General features: G+C 48.2%; 1 protein-coding gene and 1 non-coding gene across 3 annotated transcripts; one reads left to right on the top strand and one right to left on the bottom strand.

Annotated features, from left to right (window-relative positions):
* Positions 1 to 1,986: 1,986 nt before the first annotated feature.
* On the bottom strand, positions 1,987 to 16,634 carry Asl (argininosuccinate lyase). Of its 2 annotated transcripts, none has more exons than XM_051204884.1 (17): positions 16,563 to 16,634; positions 16,310 to 16,364; positions 10,650 to 10,844; positions 10,065 to 10,148; positions 9,785 to 9,841; positions 9,547 to 9,644; positions 7,524 to 7,601; positions 7,349 to 7,426; positions 6,043 to 6,095; positions 5,284 to 5,346; positions 4,753 to 4,867; positions 4,518 to 4,602; positions 4,357 to 4,416; positions 4,019 to 4,102; positions 2,530 to 2,610; positions 2,307 to 2,413; positions 1,987 to 2,195 (listed from the first exon to the last, which is right to left on the bottom strand). In XM_051204884.1, the coding sequence occupies exons 2-17, from the start codon at positions 16,319 to 16,321 to the stop codon at positions 2,051 to 2,053; spliced, it is 1,395 nt and encodes a 464-aa protein (XP_051060841.1). In that variant the 5' UTR covers positions 16,322 to 16,364; positions 16,563 to 16,634; the 3' UTR covers positions 1,987 to 2,050. The 2 variants fall into 2 exon arrangements, with proteins under 2 accessions (XP_051060841.1, XP_051060842.1); XM_051204885.1 differs by having other exon boundaries at positions 16,529 to 16,598.
* Positions 16,635 to 20,303: 3,669 nt separating this feature from the next.
* LOC127237061 (U6 spliceosomal RNA) lies at positions 20,304 to 20,408 on the top strand. The gene has a single exon (XR_007835822.1). It is a non-coding gene; the product is annotated as a U6 spliceosomal RNA (small nuclear RNA).
* The last annotated feature ends 485 nt before the right edge of the window (positions 20,409 to 20,893 follow it).

Consider the following 20,893-nt stretch of genomic DNA (forward strand, 5'->3'; position numbering starts at 1 on the left):
CATCCTGCCATCTCTATCTCCTCCCTAGTACTCATGCTGGGATTACAGGTATGGGCTGTCATGCCAGTTTATATGATGCTGGGTTCATTTCTGCACTCCACCAACTGAGCCACCTTTCCAATACTTCCCCCATATTTCTATCTTGTCCTGTCTTGCTTTTTAAAATCTCTTATTAATTGGAGGCAGGAGTAATTATAGAACTGAGGCTGGTTTTGAATTTACCTCTGCATGGGCTGGCATTACAAGCTTGCCACTACACCTGCCTATGTATCTTATCCAAGGGATTCTGTCCTGGAAGAAATTGTTTTCGGATCCATTCTGCAGGCTTGCAGGTGGAGAAGGGAGTGCACATAGAAAGTCTCAGCTGAATGCTTCAGTGCACACAGCCACAGCTCACAAGGGCATTGGTTTGGCATAGTTCTTTATTCTGACAATTCTGCCTCTGCTGTCTCTCAGAAAGAAAAGAACAGTTTTGTTTGTTTGTTTGTTTGTTTTGATTTGTTTTTTGCAGGTGACCTATTTAGTTATGTCACAATTCTTGGTCCTCAGCCAGCTACAGATGGCTCTCAGATGAGGAGAATGAGGGATGATCAATCAGGCTCTTGTTCCCATTCTTCGAGCAACCTGATAATCTACTCTTGAATCTCGGGTGGGAACTTCAATCGGCTGTAGCTATCGAAGAGAACAGCTACTGCAGTGTCAGCTCTTGGAGTTAAAGTGGATGTTTTAAGGAAGAGAGAATGTTCACGTAACTACAGATGACAAAAGGGGCAAAATGTTTGTGATTCCAGGTATGATAAGAATCTGCAAGGAGGGCAAAGCTGTGGGAAATCAGTAGTGGACGAGACAGGAAGAGAAAAGCTGCCTATGCAGGAACCATGGATGCTGATGTTGGGTCTGGGGGGCATGCAAATAATGGGGGACAGACCACCAAAGTCTATGAAACCTGGGTCCTCTGAAAGAGCAGCCAGTGCTCTTAACCACTAGGCCACACACATAAAAAAATTTAACTATGTGGGGTGATGGTGATGCACACCTTTAATCCCAGCACTCAGGTGGATCTCTGAGTTCGAGGTCAGCCTGGTTTACAGAGTGGACAATGCTACATTGAAGACCCCCTCGATCTGTTCCATATGTCCCTAGCAATGGGTTTATTCCACCCAGGCTGGTCAAGATGCTCTCCCTAGTGTCTGCATCTGTTCTGATGCAAATGAAAGTGAGGTTTTGTTTGTTTGTTTGTTTGTTTTTTTTTTCCCTTAGTTCTGGGGAACTGTTGTCCAACTTCCTCACTTTTTACTGATCAATGTAAAGTGGAAAATGGCACTTCACTGGCATGGCTTTATCTGTATGTCATGTCTATTCTGTTTTTCAAGGCAGGGTTTCTTTGTGTAGCCCTGGCTGTCTTGAAACTCGCTCTGTAGATCAGGCTTGCCTCAAACTCAGAGATCCACCTGGGATCATAGGCATGCGCCATTACTGCCTGGAAATTATATTTTTATTTGATTTTGCTTTATTGAAACAGGTGCTCATGTGGCCCCAGACCTTTATCATGTGGTTTTAAGAGATTAATTTTAAAAAATGTGTACGTGTAGGTATGTGCAGTACTCATGGAAGCCAGAAGGAGGGTGTCAGATCCTTTGGAGCTGAAGTTCCAGGTGGTTTGTGAGCCTCTTGATGTGGGTGCTGGGAACCTAACTGGCGTTCTCTGCAAGAGTAAACACTGCCACGCCTCTCCAGCACCCCTTCATGATGTCTTAAGTTTATGATTTGTGTTGATCTTGCATTCATAGCTATGCTGCCTGCCCCGGGGCCCCAGGGATAGGAGGTGTAGGTCCTGGAAACGACAAGATCAGATGTGAGCCTCCACTCCTCTTCCTGTCTCTCTTACCATTGGCATTCAGTTTTTTCTAGTCCCTTCATGTCCCTACTGGCCAGCTCAACAAATCCCCAAACCCACCCGCGAGGAAGACAGACTGAGGCAGGAAACACATGGTATTGGTTCAGGGCCCCATTTTATTACTGGGGGAGGGCAGCTTTGGGTGTGTGGAATCTAGGCCTGCTGTGCCCGCAGCAGGGCCCGCACCTGGCCGATCTGCCACTCAACACTGGATCGTGCTGTGCCACCCAAGGCACTGTACTGTTCCACGCTGTGGCCGTAGTCCCACACGTGGATCACGTCACCTGAGAACAGAGGACTGGGGAGAAAGACGAGTCAGGATAGACAGTACACTCCAACCTGTAGCTGCCAAGGGTCAGCTTCCAGGATGCAGCTTCCGGGACAGGGTGGAGGTGGGGGTGGCGCACACCTGATGGTCTGCAGTTCCTGAAGCGACAGCTGGTTGAGGGCGACTCCTTTGGTCTCTGCCATGAACACAGCTTTCCCGGAGGCCTCATGGGCCTGGCGGAATGGCATCTAGATACAAAGGCAGAGAGGGTGATAGCTACCGCCAGGAGCTTGTTCCCTGCTGTGACCTGAGTGCCAATCTTTGGAAACACCCTTGTCCCCATGCCCAGCTGCTTCCCACTCACCCCTTTGCGGACTAGGTAGTAGGCGAGGTCAGTGGCCAGCATGTCAGGGCTGAGTGCCTGTGTCATGTTCTTGCGGTGAATCTGGGGGCACACGTCCAGCAAAAGTGAGCCCGGTGATGGGAGGGGGTGCCCTGTGGAGCCTGCCCAACCGGTGCTAAGCAACTGAGTAGTCTCTTACACCCCACCCCATCCCATCCCACAAGCAACCCGTTTCTGCCTCATTAGTTTGCTTTTGTCTTTTGAGATAGAGTTAAGACCTTGTAGCCGAGGCTTGTCTCAAATTTAACAATCCTGTCCCAATGTCCTAAGCGTTGGGATTACAGTGTTTTTAACCTCCCTGCCATCTCTATAGCCAATGTTTTTTTTTTTTTTTTTAAATACGTGTGGGCACATGTGCATGTCCATGCATGACCTGAGGTTGATGGCAGGGATCATCTTTGTTAACTCTTCTACTTTATTCACTGAGGAAGAGTCTCTCAACCAAACCCAGAGCTCACAGGCAGGGCTAGTCTCACTAGCCAGCTCCCTGGGAATCCTGTGTGGTGGTTTGAAAGAAAATGGCCCCAAAGGGAGTGGCACTATTAGGAGGTGTGGCCTTCTTGGAGTGGGTGTGGTCTTGTTGGAGGAAGTGTGTCACTGTGGAGGAGGGCTTTGAAATCTCATATATGCTCAAGCCACGCCCAGTGTCTCAGACCATTTCCTATAAGATGTAAGAACCCTCACTTCCTTCTCCAGCTCGATGTCTGCCTGCATTGTTGCCATCCCCTCCATGATGATAATGGACTAAGCCTCTGAACTGTAAGCAGCCACCTCAATTTAGTGTTTTGTTGCTATGGTTGCCAGGTGGTGGAGGCATGCGCTTGTAATCCCAGCACTCAGGAGGCAGAGGCAGGCAGATCTCTGTGAGTTTGAGGCCAGCCTGGTCTACATAGTGAATTCTAGGACAACCAAAGTTGCATAGTGAGACCCTGTCTTACCACCAGCACCATCCCCACTCAAAAGAAGAAGAAAAAAAAAAAAAAAAAAAAGGAAAGGAAAATTCATATGATAAATGGCTACAATAGAAATCTGACTAGTGGTAAGGTGCATGCCTGCAATCCTAAGACAGCAGGATGGTGAGGCTAATGCCAACCTTGGCTATATGAAAGACCATATTTTAGAAGGAGGGAGAAGGATAGAATATAGTGGGGCATAACTGTAATACTATAATGTGTAATGCCTAAAATAACAGGGCCTCACGTTGGAGGCCAGCCTGTGCTATATAGTAAAATCCCATCTCAAAAAAAAAAAAAAAATCCTACTCTGGCCAAAACGTGGACCTTTGGTGTCTAACCAACCCCTGTTTTTCTGTACCAGGGTTTGGTGCCTTGCTCTCCTCATCCCAGGTCTTCTGACCTCATCCCCTCCCCTGCAAATCACCGTCTGGCATTCCCACTGGTCAAGAGCCTAGGAGAGGGGAGGGAGGTTATGTGGGGAGGGCTAGTCTTGCCTGCAGCGTAGAGATGACTCCGGTGGCCACTTGGAGGACAGCAGTCATGGTGTCAGACACTTCAAACACAGCTTCCTTGTCTTCCTGGGAGGCATGTGTCAGGTGAGGGGCCGGCAGCCCAGCCCTTCACCCAGACGTCTTCCCTCGTTCCATTGGGTACCCTTACTACCTCTCCCTACTACACGGAGGAGCAGCAGGGTACATCTGAGGGTAGTCACAGACTATGTGCCCAGGACAGGAAGGAGTCATTCTAGGGGTTCCTTCTGGGTTTCTCAGAGCTCTGAGGAGGGGTGTGTGGTATAGCTGGAGAATCCCTCATTTCATTCCCAACCTCATACCTGTAAGTCCTTGTTGTAGGTGCTTGGAAGTCCCTTGAGAGTCATTAGGAGCCCAGCACACTGCAGGAAAAATGAAGCTGAGGATCTGGGACACCAGTGAAGTCCCCTGAGGACCCACTGGGTCCATCTGGAGGCCTTGCCTTCCACTCTTCCCAGCTCACCCGCCCAAACACTCGGCCCGCCTTGCTCCGGATCAACTCCAGGCTGTCTGGGTTTTTCTTCTGGGGCATCAAGCTGCTTCCAGTGCTGGGGACAGAGGTATTACGACTGAGGTTCTGCTTAAGCCTGGCTGGCCCGCTGGCAGAGTGGCAGAGGCACTGGGAAGGTCTTACAAAGGTTGGGGTGGACTGGGGTGGGAGGAAGCCATTCCAGTTGGCACTGAGACACGGGCCTTACCTGTAGGCATCTGAGAGCTGCACGAAGTTGAATTCCTTGGTGCCATAGAGTATAAGGTCCTCTGCCATCCTGCTGAGGTGGGTCATACACAGAGAAGCCCAAAACAGGAACTCCGCTAGAAGGGACAGCAGGCATTTCCTTTTAAGTTGCTCTTTGTGCTTGTTGCCTCATAGAAATCAGATCTCTCCTTTCATCACTTGGGTTCAGGACATCAAACTCAGGCCATCAGGCTTGGTAGTGTGCAGCTTTACCCAATGAGTAATCTTGCTGGCCCTTTTATTGTTGGTGATGGATTTCCTAGGTTTTGTTTGTTTATTTGAGACAGGGTCTTAGATAGCTCAGGCTGGTCTCTAACTAGCAGAGTATGTCCTTCAATGCCTGGCATTTCTGCCTCTGCTTCCCAAGTGCTGTGACTGTGGGTGTGTTCCAATATGTCCGGTTCATGCAGTGCTAGGGAGCAAACCCAGAGCTTCCTGCACACTGAGCGAACACTCTACTTACTGATGTACATCCCCAGCCCTGTATCTTTACCCACGAAGTCTCTCTCGCTGGTGGCATCCATACTGTTGAGTGTGATGGCCCCAAAGTTCAGTTCTGGATGTGAGGGAGGAAAAAACGGTCAGACCGGAAGGTGAGAAGTGCTCTTTTCTACCCTGAACCAGGATTCCCAACCTCAGCCTTGACCCCTTCTTGGAAATGAGAATCCAGGAGGAGTGTGAGGTGGGGAGGGGGGGGTCTCTGTATACATCTCAGGCTAGATAGAAGTCTTCAGTATTCCCAGCAAGAGGTGCCCCTGCCATAGGCAACCCCTTTAATCTCAATAACCATAGGCAAGATATGTGGCCCCTGCTCCCAGAAGTCTGGGAGCAGAAGGTGTGGCCAAGATCACAACTTATCCTCCTCCAGACCCTTATTCCTGAGCTTGTCAATCTATAGAACCTGTCTTTATGGAAGGTGTCACATGTACTTTTCAAAGAGTTTCAAAATAGTCATGTCTTAAGTTTTACTGTGCACATGGGATCGAGTTAATTATCACCAGGAAGAATTTCATCAAATTGTGCTGTACTTTAACATGCCTAAAGTAGACTACTTGGTGTCAGACTACCAAAGTTTGACGCAACACTGGCTACTAAGTCATGTTGAACCCACAACCCTGTGTTTGACATTCCTCATTCCCCTAGTGCTTACCTGTGAACACAAAGACCTACATGTTCCCACATGCCACCCATGTGTCCCAGGGACTCTGCAGGTACTAAGAGTACTGAGAAGGATGGACAGGGTCTACTGTACCTGCTCGGAGTAGCTCCCGGTCCACACCCAGAGGATTGCCTGCAATGGCCCCACTGTAGAGACAAGGGTTCATAGCGATTGAGGTTTTGTTTACACGCAACTCTCGGAATCAAGTCTCAGTTATTCAGCCTTTGGGTTAATAATTAAAGGCAGAGCTAGCTGATAAGAAAGTAGTAACTGGCCAACAGTATAATATCAAATATAGAGTCTCTGTGTATTATTTGGGGTTGGCGCGGCGGCGGCGGCGGCGGGACAAGACCAGCGGCGGCAGGCGGAAAAACCGTACACCTTACAAGCCTTTCTGAATTCTTATGGCCCCAAACATTTGTCATCGCCCAGGGAAAATGGTGTGTCCATTGGGAAACTGGCTGGAGTTTCAGAGAATTCTCAGGTTTGGTTATCACCGTGTCAGAGAACTGGAAGGCCAAGTAGGGGCTAGCTTTTCTAGTTTATTTATTTATTTTATTAAAAACACTATGTGTATGTATGTGTGCCTTCTTGTCTGTATGTGAACCACATGCATGTAAGTGCCCACAGAGACCCTGGAACTGGAGTTAGAGGCAGTTGTAAGCCACCCAATGTGAGTGCTGGGAACTGAACCTGGGTCTTTTGCTAGAGCAGCCAGTGCTCTTAACCCTCTCTCTAGCCTTTACAGTTTAGTTTTTATTATTTGTATTTCTGTGTGTATGTATGTGCATGTGTGAATGTCCGTTACATGTGTGAAGGTGCCTAGGGAGGCCAGAAGAGGGCATTCATTGGATTCCCTGGAGCTGGAGTTATGGGTGGGTTATGAGCCACCAAATGTTGGTGCTGGGAACTGAACCCCTATTCCTTTGTAAGAGGAGCAAGTACTCTTAACCAGTGAGCCATCTCTTCAGCCCACCTTAGTCTTCAATTAACAGGTATATTATTCATATCTGATTTCATTATGGCATTTCCATACATGTAGAACGTATGCTAATTAGATCACTCCTCCATTACCCTCCCTTGTCCTCCTGTCCTGCAGACCCCTTCTTCCCAGCTCCTTCTACCTTCATGTCTTTTTCGGTGACCCAATGAGTCTCATTGGGGTTGGTTCCAGGCCCATGTGAGCAGTTACCAATAGCCACATGGGTAACTTAACTACTGAAGAAATATCCCTCCCTAGCAACCGCGGTTGTCCGTATATAGACTCTGAGGAAGGGGCAGGGCTCACAAGCCCCGCCCTCTAACCCTCAAGCTTTCTTTAGCCATGCTGACCCGATATGTGATGTGCGAGACACCCTCACCTTTCCTCGGGCCTTGGGGACACTGAGGACTGTCTTACCTCCCCAGCGGCAGGACATTGATCCTCTTCTGCACCTCCAGCAGCCTCTCTGAATCTCGTGTCAGCGCAACAGCGTGGCTGTGGGGAAACCAGAAACGGGTGAGTGGTGGGCAGGCAAAGGAGCCTTCCCTTCCATCAAGGCCCCTTCCTGTTGTCCCTGCTCCACACAGCTCACCTCAGGATCCAGTGGCTCCAGCGGATAGGCTGAGCCCTTTGCAGGTGTGTGTACCCTGGGAAGAGGACATCACGTTCCCTGTAATAGAAGAAGCAGGAGACCTGAGGGGTTGGGTCCAGCAGGCTAAGCTAGGCTCTTTTCATGGAAGGTGAGAACAGACCTGTGCGGCTCTGCCTGAACAAGGGATCAGATGCTCACCAGGGGACAAAACGGGTCTTAAGAGAAAAGAGACCGGAAGCAAGTCAGTGAGATCAAAGACTAAGCCAGGAAGGGCACAGAGGTGCAAGCCTGCAGTCCCAGGGGATCTGAAGGAGAGGCAGGAGGAACGCCATAAGACTGAGACCAGCCTCGGCTATATGGTGAGCCCTATGCAGCCTGGGTCACAGAAGAGACCCCATCTGAAAAACAAAGCCCAGCTGTGGGTGTGGTGGTGCACACCTGGAACCCTAGCATTTGGGAGGCTGAAGCAGGAGGACCCAGAGTTCAAGGTCAACTCAGTTACATAGTGGATTTGAGGACAGCCTGGGCTGTCCAAGGAGGAGGAGGGGAAGGAAAGGCGAGGACAGGAAGGAGGAGATTAAATTTGAAGCTAGCCTGAGCTAAATAGCAAGTTCCAAAGCTACCCCTAGTGTATAACCATCACATTCAATTTCAAAACACTGTCACCATACCATTAAAAAAAAAAAAAAAAAAAAAAAAAGACTTGCATTATTTGCCCTCAGTATCCTATTCTTCAAGCTTCCCACCCCTATGCCTTTGTAGCCACAATTAGTTGAGGTCTATGAACAAGAGACACAGAGTCAGGAAAGAGGAGGGGCCATCCCAGATTCAGACACCTGCTAAGATTTTTCTTAATGGCTCCTTTATCAAGTCTTCAGGGGTCAAAACTGGTCCCAGGGACATTAGAAGGTGGAAGGACACAGCCATTGGCTCTGTTGTTTGCCTTCCATGTTAGGGTGTGATGTGGGGTAAGATGGGGTAGTATTGACCGAAGGGTGATTGCATGCTTCAGGCTGATCCCCACCCTCTGACCTAGGCTGGCCTGGGTAGGAGCTTTATTAAGACATGCCCCCCAACTCATAGCCAGGTGGTGGTGGTGCATGACTTTAATTCAAGCATTTTCCAGGCAGAGCCAAGTGAATCTCTGAGTTCTAGTCTAGCCTGGTCTATAGAGAGAGTTCCAGGACTGCCAGGGCTACATAAAGAAACACTGTGTCAAAAACCAAAAACCAAATGAAACCAAAAAAGTCATGCCCCACCCCTTGCTACTCTATTGTTTTTGGAGCTAAGCTGTAAGCTCACCTAATACCTGGGGCCTCATTCTTTAGCTCTCTTCACCCCTGCCATCTAGGTCCTGCTCCCGGAGAAGAACAGAGCCTGGTGGCCCTCTGGCACTTCTGGTGTCTGTTTTTAAGGGGTTTTATCCTCTGAGCCAAACTGCTGCCATCTTCATGAGAGTAGTTGAGCCTATCACAGTTGGGCTTATAGGACTAGAGAGATGGCTTATTGGTTAAGACCACTTGTTTTTTGATGAAAGACCTAGGGTTTGATTCCCAGTCCTCACATGATGGCTCATAGCTATTCACAGCTTGAGTTCCAGGGGATCTGATGCCCCCTTCTGACCTCCACAGACATCAGGCATGCATGTCATGCAGTCAAAACATTCATACATATAAAATAAAATAAATCTAAAACAAACAAACACCCCCCCACAACCCAACTGGGCCTGTGGACTGTTGACGTTCTCTTCCTCTGGGAAGGGGCCACGGGCTCTGTGGTCCCTCACTTGTTTTTCCTCTCAGGCCTTTATATGCAATTCTGCCCTAATTGTACATGGCCTTGCTTCTGGTCCCTGGAGTAGTTGGAGTATACAGGCTGGGTAAGACAGGGAAGGAAGATTAGGACCCCATCTACTATGCAGCTACGGTGGAACCATCATTCAAGCTGGGTGCATACTCCCGGCATGGCTGTTTTAGGGTTACCAACATTCATTCCTTGCTTAGATTGCCCCCAGAAGACTTACGCCTCAGCCCGGTCAACCATGCTTCCGATGAGTGCCCAGAGAAGGGCGGAGAGTTTTGAGCATGTCTGCCTCATCCACAGCCTGAGGTCTGTGACCACCTGTGGGGAAGAGAAGGGTCACTCAGGGAGTGGAGCTTGTTGTGTCCCTGGAGAATCGCATCTGCAGCTGAGTCCCAAGAGCCTCCTGGGTTCTCAAAGTTGAAAAGTTCATAGCAGAGGGCAAAGAGGGCTGGCGACACCTGGTCGTTGCGACTTCGTCCTGTATGTAGCTTTCCTGCAGTTTCACCAATGAGCTCCTAGGGGTGAAGAGGCATGAGGGTTAGGCTAGAGCTCCCTGCTCCCAGTTCAGTGGGGACACTTGAGTCTAGGTAGCGGTGCTTGACAGCTCTATGACTTTCCATTCCTCTGCCAGGGACCCAGTCTTGCCCAAGTCTCTTGCCATTTCTACTCTGCCAATGATAGTGCTCAGGGTACGGTGAAAAAGAGAGACCATTTGTAAGAAGGGAGGGTGTGTCATACCTTCAAACGCCGCTCATTGGCTGTGTGGATGTCTTCATCGTTAGGGTGTAGTTTGAAGGAGCCCTGGGCCCATTCGTCAGCTACCTGAAGCAGGTGGCAGCAACCCAGGGAATCAGGTTGATAGGCATCAGGAGCCAGGAGTCTCCCTGCCTTGGTCTTAGATCCACCATGGTTAAATGCCCTTGTCTGGAAGCTGAGCCATAGAATATTCCCTGACGGATGATCTCAGACCAGTCCACCTTGGTCTTGAGCCACGAGGAGTCATTAAAAGATAGAGCAGGTAATTATAGCACCTCTCTACTCATCTGCTTACTACAAGGTCAAACAAAAAAAATCTGGAATACTAGAGCTTGTGCCCCAGGATATAAGAGCAGGGATATGGCTCAGTGGTAGAACACATGTCTAGAATCTCCCTTTGAGGGGCTGGGGGCATGGCTCAGCAGTAGAACACCTACCCAGCATGCACCACAGCTCTGGGCTCCATCTCCAACATCAGAATAAAGGAGGGAATAAAGGGATTTGGGGTAGGAGCCTGGGTTCCCAGGGAAATGGATGATGGGGCAGGCCTGGGGACACGGAGGCTACCTTGTCCAGGCCTTGCAGTATCTGCTGCATCTCGGCTTTGGTGAGAAGCCCCGCCTTCTCCAGGCCCCTGCTGTAGGCCTTGCTCCCCTGCACATCCACGTTCCATAGATGCCGGTCATAGGAGATGGAGGAGTTGAACTTCTCCATGATAGGGTCAACAGCACCCACAAAGCGGCCACCCCATAGCTTCCCACTCTGGACAAGAGGACAAAACAGAACATACTCTCAAAAGGGACCCTCAGGACAGTTACCCAGAAAGGCAGGGGGTAGGTATTAGACATTATTCTCACTGGACAGACAGGGTAGCTGAAACTCAGAGGGTCAGGGTGAGTGTACCAAGGAATATGGCAGACACATAAGTCAGGGCTCTTCTCACCACGTGGCATGGACCAGGGAGATGGTGACTTTCCTGAGATCACAACAGAATTTTCGTTTTCTTTAACTGACAGACAACATAATATGTATTTATTCTATGACATATATATATGTTTGCATATGTGTATGTGTATATGCATACATACTTACATATATTAACACTGGAGATTAAACCTAGGGACTCTTGCATGTCAGACAAGCATTGTGCTTGAGCTATATATTAACAGTCCTATTTTATTTATTTATTTTTTGGATTTTTTTATCTCATCTTATGTATATGAGTGTTTTGCCTGACACATGTCTGTGCACCATATGCATTCCTGGTGTCCACAGAGGACAGGAGAATGTGTTGGATTCCCTACACTGGAGTTATGGATGGTTTTGAACCACCATGTGCATGCTGAGAACTGAACCTTGGTCCTCTGCAAAAGCAATAAGTGCTCTTAATCGATGAGCCATCTCTCCTGCTCCTCATTTATTTTTTTTTTGAGATAGGGTCTCATTATATCTGGCTGGCTTGGGATTCTTGGAGATCTGCCTATCTCTGCCTCCTGAATATTGGGATTAAAGGTGTGAGCCACCAGTATGATTCTCTTTTAATTTTGAGAGTTTCAGCCTGGTGGTGGTGGCAAATGCCTTTAGTCCCAGCCCTTGGGAGACGGAGGGAGGTGGATCTCTGTGAGTTCAAGACCAGCCTGGTTTGCAAGAGCTAGTTCCAGGACAGCCTCCAAAAAGCCACAGAGAAACCCTGTCTCAAAAAACCAAAAAGAAAAAAAAATCTTTTTTTTTTTTTTTTCTTGAGTTTCCTAAGTTGTCTAAGTTGGTACTGAACTCAGCCTGTGGCCTAGGCAGGCTTTAAACTTACAATCCCCCTGCCTCAACCTTCCAAATAGCTTAGATACAGGCCTGCACTGCAGGCCTTACAAACACAATGTTTTGTAGTGTGTATATATATATATATATATATATATATATATATATATATATATATTGCTGGCTAGTTAGATTTAACTCACACAAGTTGTTGTTATTGTTACTGTGACAGACCCAGGTTGGCCTTCAAATCTCTGACAACCTTGAGCCACTGATCCATCTGCCTGTGCCTTCCTAGGGCTGTGATTAAAGGCATGTGACTACGTCCAATTTATGTTGTCCTAGGGATGAAACCCAGTACTTCGTGCATAGTAGGCGAGAACTCTACCAACTGAGCCACATTCCAGCCCGTTTTTGTATCATCGTTTTTCTGAAGACATTAGCTGATGCCCCAACCCAAGGCACCAAAGGGCAGAGGGATAGGCCAGAGAGGCACCTGCTTGGAAAGAGGAGGGCACAGGCCAGGATATGGACAGGTGGTAGGATGGGACAGAGAACTTACAGGAAACAGAGTGCCCAGGACTGGAAGGAGAGTGTGGTAAGAACAATGGTAAGGGACATGGCATGCTAATCACTCGCAACATTTCTCTGTGTAGGTGGTGTCTACAAGTCACTTCTGCTCCAGAACTCTGAAATGACCTTGGACATATCATATAACATCTTGGAACCTCAGTTTTACCTCATTACCAAGCAGGAAATATAGCCACTTGATAGGCTTGTTATAAGCCAGGGGTTCTCCACCTCCCTAATGCTGTGACCCTTTAATACAGTTCCTCATGCTGTGGTAACCCCCAACAGTATTTTCACTGCTACTTCATAACTGTAACTGGATCAGAATATAAATACCTGTGTTTTTTGATGGTCCTAGGTGAGCCCTGGAAAAGGGTAGTTCAAAGGGATTGAGACCCATAGGTTATAAGCATTCAATCTGACATCATTAGCAAAGTATATGCATGCATAGTGGAAGGAGGGCTGTGCGGTGCTCAAGGTTAGGGTGCTCTCTCCTGCCTCTCTCTGTGTTTTGTATGTTCATGTTCATGTGTGTGTATGCAAATGCCAGAGGTCAATGTATCTTCTTCCTCAATTGCTCTCTCTCTTATTATTTATTACTACTATTTATTACTTTTGAGACAGGGTCTCAAAAGTAATGGAGCCCTGGCTAGCTTGGAACTTACTATAGAAATCAAGCTGGCCTGGAATTCATAAAGATTGGCAGCCTCTGCCTCCCAAGTGCCGAGATTAAAGTGTACCATCAACCATCACATTTTTAGAGACAGGATCTCTCACTGACCCTGAACTCATGGATTCAGCTGGGCTGGCTCTGGTCAACAGTTTCAACTTCTTCAGTACTGGGACCCAGACTCAGATCCTTATGCTTCACCACCCGAGCCACCTCCCTCCCAACCTCTGGGTCTGGCGCTGTGTGTACCAGCATCCACTGTGCTCTGTCTGCAGGCTGGAGCTGACCTCAGTGCTCAACTGTCTTATTGTCAAAGGATTCTGACCCATAAAGGTAGCCTCTACTATCACCCCCCCAGCTTTGTGAGAAGTTCTGCACCTGACCCTTAGCTGCCTTAACAAAAGCCAGATCTCCTTCAAAGTGCCCTGCGGGGCCCCTGGGGCTTGTGGGTCAGAGCAGGCCAGATCAAATCTAGTAAGGAGCCAGTTGGGGAAGGCCCAGGAGGGATTCTGCAGCTGCCTTCCTTTCCATATTCTGGCCTCTTTGCCTGGTTTGTTGGTAGTAACAATTCCTTAACAAGCCTGACAGCAGCCAGAACAATTAGCACCAACCCACAGAATGGCCTAAGGCAAGGTGAGGTCATCTGCAGTCCAGACCACTGGGTTTGGGGAGCAAACTGAGTTCCAATAACCACCAGCAGGCTTCCAGGCACACACACTCCTCTTTTTCCCCTCCAACTTGGGGGATTGAACCTAGGGCCTCGTGTGTGTGTGTGTGTGTGTGTGTGTGTGTGTGTGTGTGTGTGTGTCACAGGTATTGTACCATTGAGTCAAACCCAGCCACTTACTGGGGGATTCTAAACAGGTAGTTACCACTGAGCCACAACCCCAGCCATGTTCTTGGCTTGTGGAGATAGGGCCAGGCCATGTAGTTGAGACCTAGAACTCATTACAAAGTTGAAGCTGGCCTAAAAAAAAAAAAAAAAAAAAAAAAAAGCCTGGGGTCACAAGTGTGAGCTACCACATTTACTTCTGGAGAACATTTGAAATGACCTTGGGAGGTCACAGAGAGGTGTCTCCAATTGCCTCAGTAAATGGGCAAGGCCCAATGCAATTGGAGGGAGCAATGCCCCAGGCTAGGAGTCCGGGACAAGGGGAAAAGGTCACAGAATTAGGCTGAGTAGAATGAGCAAAATCCAATTCAGATGCAGGAGAGAAGTACCAGAGTGGTTACTGTGAGCTGGGCACAGTGGTGCTCACCTGCAACCCCAGCATTAGGGAAGCGGAAACAGGAGGGTTAATGGCTTTTTGCTTGGTTTTGTTGGCTTTTTGTTTGTTTGTTTTGAGACAGGGTTTCTCTGGCTGTCATGGAACTCCCTAGGAGACTAGGCTGGCCTTGAACGCAGACATCTGCCTGCCTCTACCTCCCAAATGCTGGGTTTAAAGGTGTGCACCAATACACCTGGCATTGCAAACTACATCCTTTTGTTTTGTTTTTTGAGACAGGGTTTCTCTGTAGCTTTTGAGCCTGTCCTGGAACTCTTTCTGTAGACCAGGCTGGCCTCAAACTCACAGAGATCCACCTGCCTCTGCCTTCCAAGTGCTGGGACCCGAGTGTTGGGACTAACCGCATGTACCACCACCGTCCAGCCTGCAACCATTACCCCTACTTCACAAAGGAACTAATAGGTCAAGGCTAATAGGTCACACCTGTTTGGCTCCAAAGTCCAGGCCTTGTTCCTGGCCCTCTATATGACCCAGCAGCTAAGTACATCAGGCCATCTTAATTTGTTCAGATGGGCTGAGAGAAAGGGAGTGACTAGCCAGCTAATGATGATCAGAAGGAACCAGACACTCAGACATCTGCTTTGTTACAGCCCCCTTTCCCCTAAGAGTTCAAAGTGATAACTCCATATTCATCCTTATAGGTGGAGTCCAATAGCTGTCCTCATTCCATTTATTACATAAACCAACCAACTCTGTGGAAGGGACCTGTGTCTTGCACACCTGTCACTAAATAGGAAGAGAAGTCAAGAATTCCTGGCCCAAAGGAGAGGACAGGGACACCTGGGGGAGGGGCACTTGGGTCACAGAGAGGTCCTTACCTTCTGTCTCTTCCGCATATGACAGAGCTTGATCAAGTACAACTTAGGGACTCAACTTTTCCTAAACATGAGGACAAGTGCATTGCACAAGGGGTATCCTACAGTATAGGGACCGACAAGAAGATATGGGGGTAAAAAGCGGGGTGTAAGAGAGGCGAGGTAGCTCACTGGGTAAAGGGCCTTGCTGCCATGCCTGTTGGAAAGAGAATCTACTCCCCAAGTTGTCCTGTGATCTCCACATGTGTGGTATGCCCACACACACGTACATACTCATGAAATAGATAAACACAATGAACAAATAAGAACGTTAAAAGAAAAAAGTAAACAGAAGGTTTTGATGTGGTAGCTCCCACCTGGAATTTAACGTTCAGTGGATGGAGGCAGGAGAATTGTCAGGAATTTGAGGCCAGTCTGGGCAGAGACAGTAAGTTCCAGTCTAGCCTGGGCTAAAGTGAGAAGGAAAAACAGGGCCGGGAATGATGGCTCAGCCATTAAGCGCACTGGCTTCTCTTTCAGAGGACTTAGGTTTTGCTCTCGGCACCCACATGGTGGCTCACAAGCATCTATAACTCCAGTTCCTGTAGATCCTACCCTCTTCTGGCCTCCATAGGCAGCAGCCACCCATGTGGTACACAAAACACATGCAGGTGAAACATCCATACACATAAACATTTAAAAATTATTTTGTTAAAAGGGGAAATCAATGCTGGGCATAGTGGTGCAGGACTTCAATCTCAGCACTAGAGCAGAGGCAGGTGGATCTCTGAGTTCGGAGGCTACCTTGGTCTACAGAGCGAGTTCCAGGCTAGCCAGGACAATACAGGGATACTCTGCCTCAAAAAACAAATAAAAAACAAAAAAATAAAAACAAAAACAAAATAAAATGGGAGAGGAACACAGCCACTCATGGAGGCCAACCCTCAGTCATTAGTGAGATCACCACCTGAGCCACTTGGCGGCGCTCGATGGGCAGATAACGATGGGGACATCCCTGAGTCTACCTTAAGCTGGGCTTTGGACGTGTGGTAGGGAATTTCTGTATCTCTCAAGGTCTGTCTGGCGGGAGGTGGCCCCAAGCACGGGTAGCTCCTCCCCGCTCGTTTGCAAGGTCCCCGAAGTCCTACACACCTCCGATGCCATGTTGGGCGTTTCCTCCTTCTTCTGGAGCTTCGGTCCTACGGATCTGAAAAACAAGATCAGACTGACCACCTCGGCTGTGGAGGTCTGCGGGGCAGAGACTGCTCAGAGTTGGGGACACACGCTCGGCTGGCGGACGTGGGCAGCAATCAGCAAGCGCGCCACAGTCCTCGGCGTTCCCTCGTGTTTGTACTTCGGTCCCACGCTCACCGGACCTGGTGGAACAGATTCTGTGGACAGATACCTTCTGGTCTCTTGTGGCCCAGATGGCGTCTGCTGCCCCTGTGCCTTGTCCCCGCCTCCTGGCAGCGTAGAGCCAATTGGGAGAGGTGGGTGTAACGCCTATGGGCGGGACCGTCTCTGGCTGAGGTACTACTAGCCCGCGGGAGGAGGAACCGGGATTTTCAGCCAGTTAGCCCTTGGCTGTATGGAGGTTCAGACTAGGTAAAACCAGTGCTAGGATGAAGACAGGTGATAGGAATGTCATCCCAGCAGCACCCGGCAGTCTGAGGCAGGGAGATCGCTGGGAGTTCCAGGCCTGGGCTGCAAATGGACCTATTTCAAAAGCGAAAAACTAACACAACGGCCTTGCCATGTGGCACATGCTTTTAATTTTTCAGCACTTGGAAGGCAGAGACAGGAGGAGCTCTGTCAGTTCAAGGTCAGCATGGTCTACAGAGCGAGTTCCAGGTTAACCAGGAGTTCACACTGAGACCCTGTCTCAAAGCAGGGAGCATGGGATAGGGCACGTGATAAATCAGGTATAGCTTTGTGTGCAGATTGAGATCACAGGTGCAGGCCTGTAATCTCAGCATTGGGGAGATCGAGGCAGGAGGGTCAGGATTTTGAGGTCATCCTGAGCTGCATAAGCCAGCTCAAGGGCAGCCTGGGTGCATAAGACCCTATCTCCAATTAAAAAAAAAAAAAGAAAAGAAAAGAAAAGAAAAAACAAGCTGGCAGTCTGGGTATGGGAATGCTAAATTATCTGTGCTAGCATGTACCTGTGACCTCAGCACTTGGGAAGCTGAGGCAGGGATATCAAGAGTTTGATATTCCTAGACTCTTGTGGTTCTCAACCTTTCCAATGCTATGACCTTTTAGTACAGTTCCTCATGTTGTGGTGACCCCAACCATAAAATTAATTTTGTTGCTAATTTATAACTGTTTTTTTTCCTTGCTACTGCTATGCATCAAAATGTAAGTATCTGTGTTTTCTGATGGTCTTGGGCAACCCCTATGAAAGAGTCATAAAGTCATTTGACCCCCAAAGGGGTCAGGACCTATAGGTTGAGAACTACTGGCCTAGAGAGATGGCTTAGCAAGTAAACAAGCTAGCCACTAAAGGCTGGCAACCTGAGTTCCGTCCTGGAAGTCATGTAGGCGGTCAGCTGTGAGGCTCATCTGTAATCTCAGCACTTCTATTCAAGATGGGAGAGAAGACTAGAGAAATGTCTGGGAGCCTAGGGACTGGCTAGTCTGGAGGACTTGGAACCGTGACAATACAGAAGCCCTGTCTCAATAAGCGGAAAGGCAAGAACCGACTCCAGAGGGTTGTCCTCCAATCTCCACCACACACACTCTGTGGCTCATGATGCACACACTCACCCACCCCCTCAGACCCCAAATAAATTAATATTTAAAGAAAAGATGGATCCAGTGAGATGCCTCATGGGGTGTAAGGTGCTTATAGTCAGGGTATGAGTTTGAGCCCAGGGACATACATGGTGGAAGGAGAGAATGACACCACCAAATTGTCCTCTTAGTATGTGCGCACGTGAACATGCGCACGTGCACATGCACACACATGAAACACACACACACTAAGTAAATAAATAAAGTTAAAAAAAAAACAAAAAAATGGGTATGTAGCCCAGTTGGTAGTCTCTAGACAGTCCAGAAACTGGATATTTCAGGCATTTGGGAATTAACACTCAGCTCATCCCTCAGTCTATCAAGTTCATCCTTAAAGCAGGAAGTATGGAATTCCCTGGAATCAGCGTGGGGACATGGCTGGAAGAAGAGTGGGCAGTGAGCCACTGTGAGGGTCTCACTATTGTGGAGGTTTGTGTGTGTGTGTGTGTGTGTGTGAGAGAGAGAGAGAGAGAGAGAGAGAGAGAGAGAGAGAGAGAGAGTGCGTTAATGGAGGTTAGAAGAGGGTATCAGCATTCCTAGAACTGGAGTTATGGATGGTTTAGAGCCACCATGTGGGTGCTAGTAATTGAAACTGGGTCCTCTTTTTTTTTTCAAGACAGAGTTTCTCAGTCCTGGAACTCGCTCTGCACATCAGGCTGTCCTTGAACTCACAGAGATCCATCTGCCTCTGCCTCCTGAGTGCTGAGATTAAAGGCGTGCACCACCACTGCCCAGCACAACTGGATCCTTTTAACCATTGAGCCATCTCTCCAACCACTTGACTGTGGACATTTTTGATCACCAGCAGATCAGATATGCTAGAGCTAGCCAAGATGGCACTGGGAGCCTTGGGGACCATTCCTTTTTGCTAGAGTGTCTGCAACACACAGTGCGATCGAAATGGAAGAATTCAGTCAAACATTCATGCCTTGTGAAGTGACCAAGTTTTCAAATGAATTGCCAACAGACCTACTAAATGTGAAAGACCTCAGGCACGGCACTTGCCTAGAATCTACGAAACGAGGAGCTGGGGACAAGGTTCAGTGGTGAACACTTGCCTAGAATCACCTGGTAAGGATTAGGACGTTGGTTCAGCTTTAAAGTGTCAGCTGAGAATTCCCCAAGGAGGAGCTAGGGGCATGGCTCAGGGTAGAGTCCTTTCAGATCAGGAGGGAAAGGAGAGACTCTGAATTCTTCCTCACCCTGTAAGCACCACCTAGGAAACCTCAAGCTCTGGCTCTTTCCCAAACCACAAAGTTCAAGAAACTTTAGGAGAAGGCTGGATGCACAGTTCAGTTGGTAGATTGCTTGCTTAGCACATACAGAGCTCTGGGTTTGATCCCCAGTACAGCTTCAAGCTAGCACAGTGGGCTCATACCTGGAATCCTAGCTCCCAGGAGGTGGAGGCAGAGTCAGGAGTTCCAGGTCATCCTCAGTTACATGGTGAGTTCAAGGTGGGACTACATGAGACACTGCCTCAGATAAACAAAATGAGTGAAAAACATTTAGAGGAGTTAAATGAAGACAGTACCACTATATGAATAGAACAAATATAATTATAACGTTTGTATTTCCTTTGTTTACTTTGTTGTGTGTCTTGAGGCAGGATCTCTCTATGTTACTAGACTTAAATTCACTGTGTAGCCCGGGCTGGCCAGAAATTGGACATTCTTCTGCTTCAGCCATCCAAGGGCTGGAGTCACATGTGTGTGCTAGCACTTCTGGCAATATCTTGAGTTCTAACAGTATTGTAGGCACCGCGTTAAATATTTTATATTTAAATTCTCATAAGTACTCTTAGAAGGCAATCCTGATAATCACCATGATGCTCCAGGTAAGGAAAGGACAGTATAGGAGAGAATGAGTGATTGCCTAAAGACACCAAGACAGGAAGCTTGAGTGCCAGGAGCCAAATCTAGCATCTCAGGATCAACATATCATCTGCCTGGGAAACTCTCCAAGAGCTGGCGAGTCAGAGGCTAATTACCCGAGGATCACATTAATGAACAACTGTATAACAGGATTGCTACTGAACCTCACATGACAATCACCTGCCTTTCCAGTCCTTGAAATGAAAACAAACGTTTGACAAGGAAAGGCCAGAGATGAGGAAGTGCTTACCAAGCATTGCCAACCACAGAGAAAAAGCATGGGGAGGGCTGTGAGATGGGAAAGACACGCGCTGCCAAGCTTCATGACCAAGTTTTGTCTTCAGAATCCACAGGGTGTGGGGCAAGAAAAGACCCATGAAAACTTGTCCTCTGACCTCCACAGGAGTGCTATGGGATGCGCACACACACGTGCGTGCACGCGCACACACGTGCGTGCACGCGCACACACACAAAGTAACAACAGTGCTCACTTCAGCACTATATGTCTATAATTAGAATGCTACAGGGTAGCTTAGTGTGGCCCCTGCACAAGGCTGACACTCGTGTGTGAAGTCTTCCATAGTTAAGATACAATAAAAAGCTATTTGCTTCCATCTGCCATGAGATGAGCTTGCTTTGTTCTGCCAAGTGCTGTTGGCCATGATATTAGGTTAGGCCTCACAGCAATGTCATCAGCTTACAAGGGAAGCAAGCCTCTGAAAACCATGGGCTAAAATAAACCGTTCCTGTCTAAACAACAACAGGCAAGATGGCTCATCCAGGGAGGCTACCTACTGCCAGTTCAGACTACTTGAGTTTCATCCCTGGGACCCACATGTGAAAGCACCTGTGGACAAAATTAATAGAATAGAAGGAAGACATACCTGTTTGACCACCATGGATCAGAACCTGAAGATTGAGGAGAGGTTGGAATGTTGCAGATCCAAAGCCTAATTATAACTTACCTTGCATGTGACCTTTGTGAGTATCATTTTTTTTTTTTGGAATGTATACACCTCTAGCCTCCATTGACCAAAATGCAAGAATGACACCAGAAGTACCAGAGGACTGA

The sequence above is a fragment of the Phodopus roborovskii genome, unplaced genomic scaffold (assembly GCF_943737965.1).
Source record: "Phodopus roborovskii unplaced genomic scaffold, PHOROB, whole genome shotgun sequence".
Classification (NCBI taxonomy): domain Eukaryota; kingdom Metazoa; phylum Chordata; class Mammalia; order Rodentia; family Cricetidae; genus Phodopus; species Phodopus roborovskii.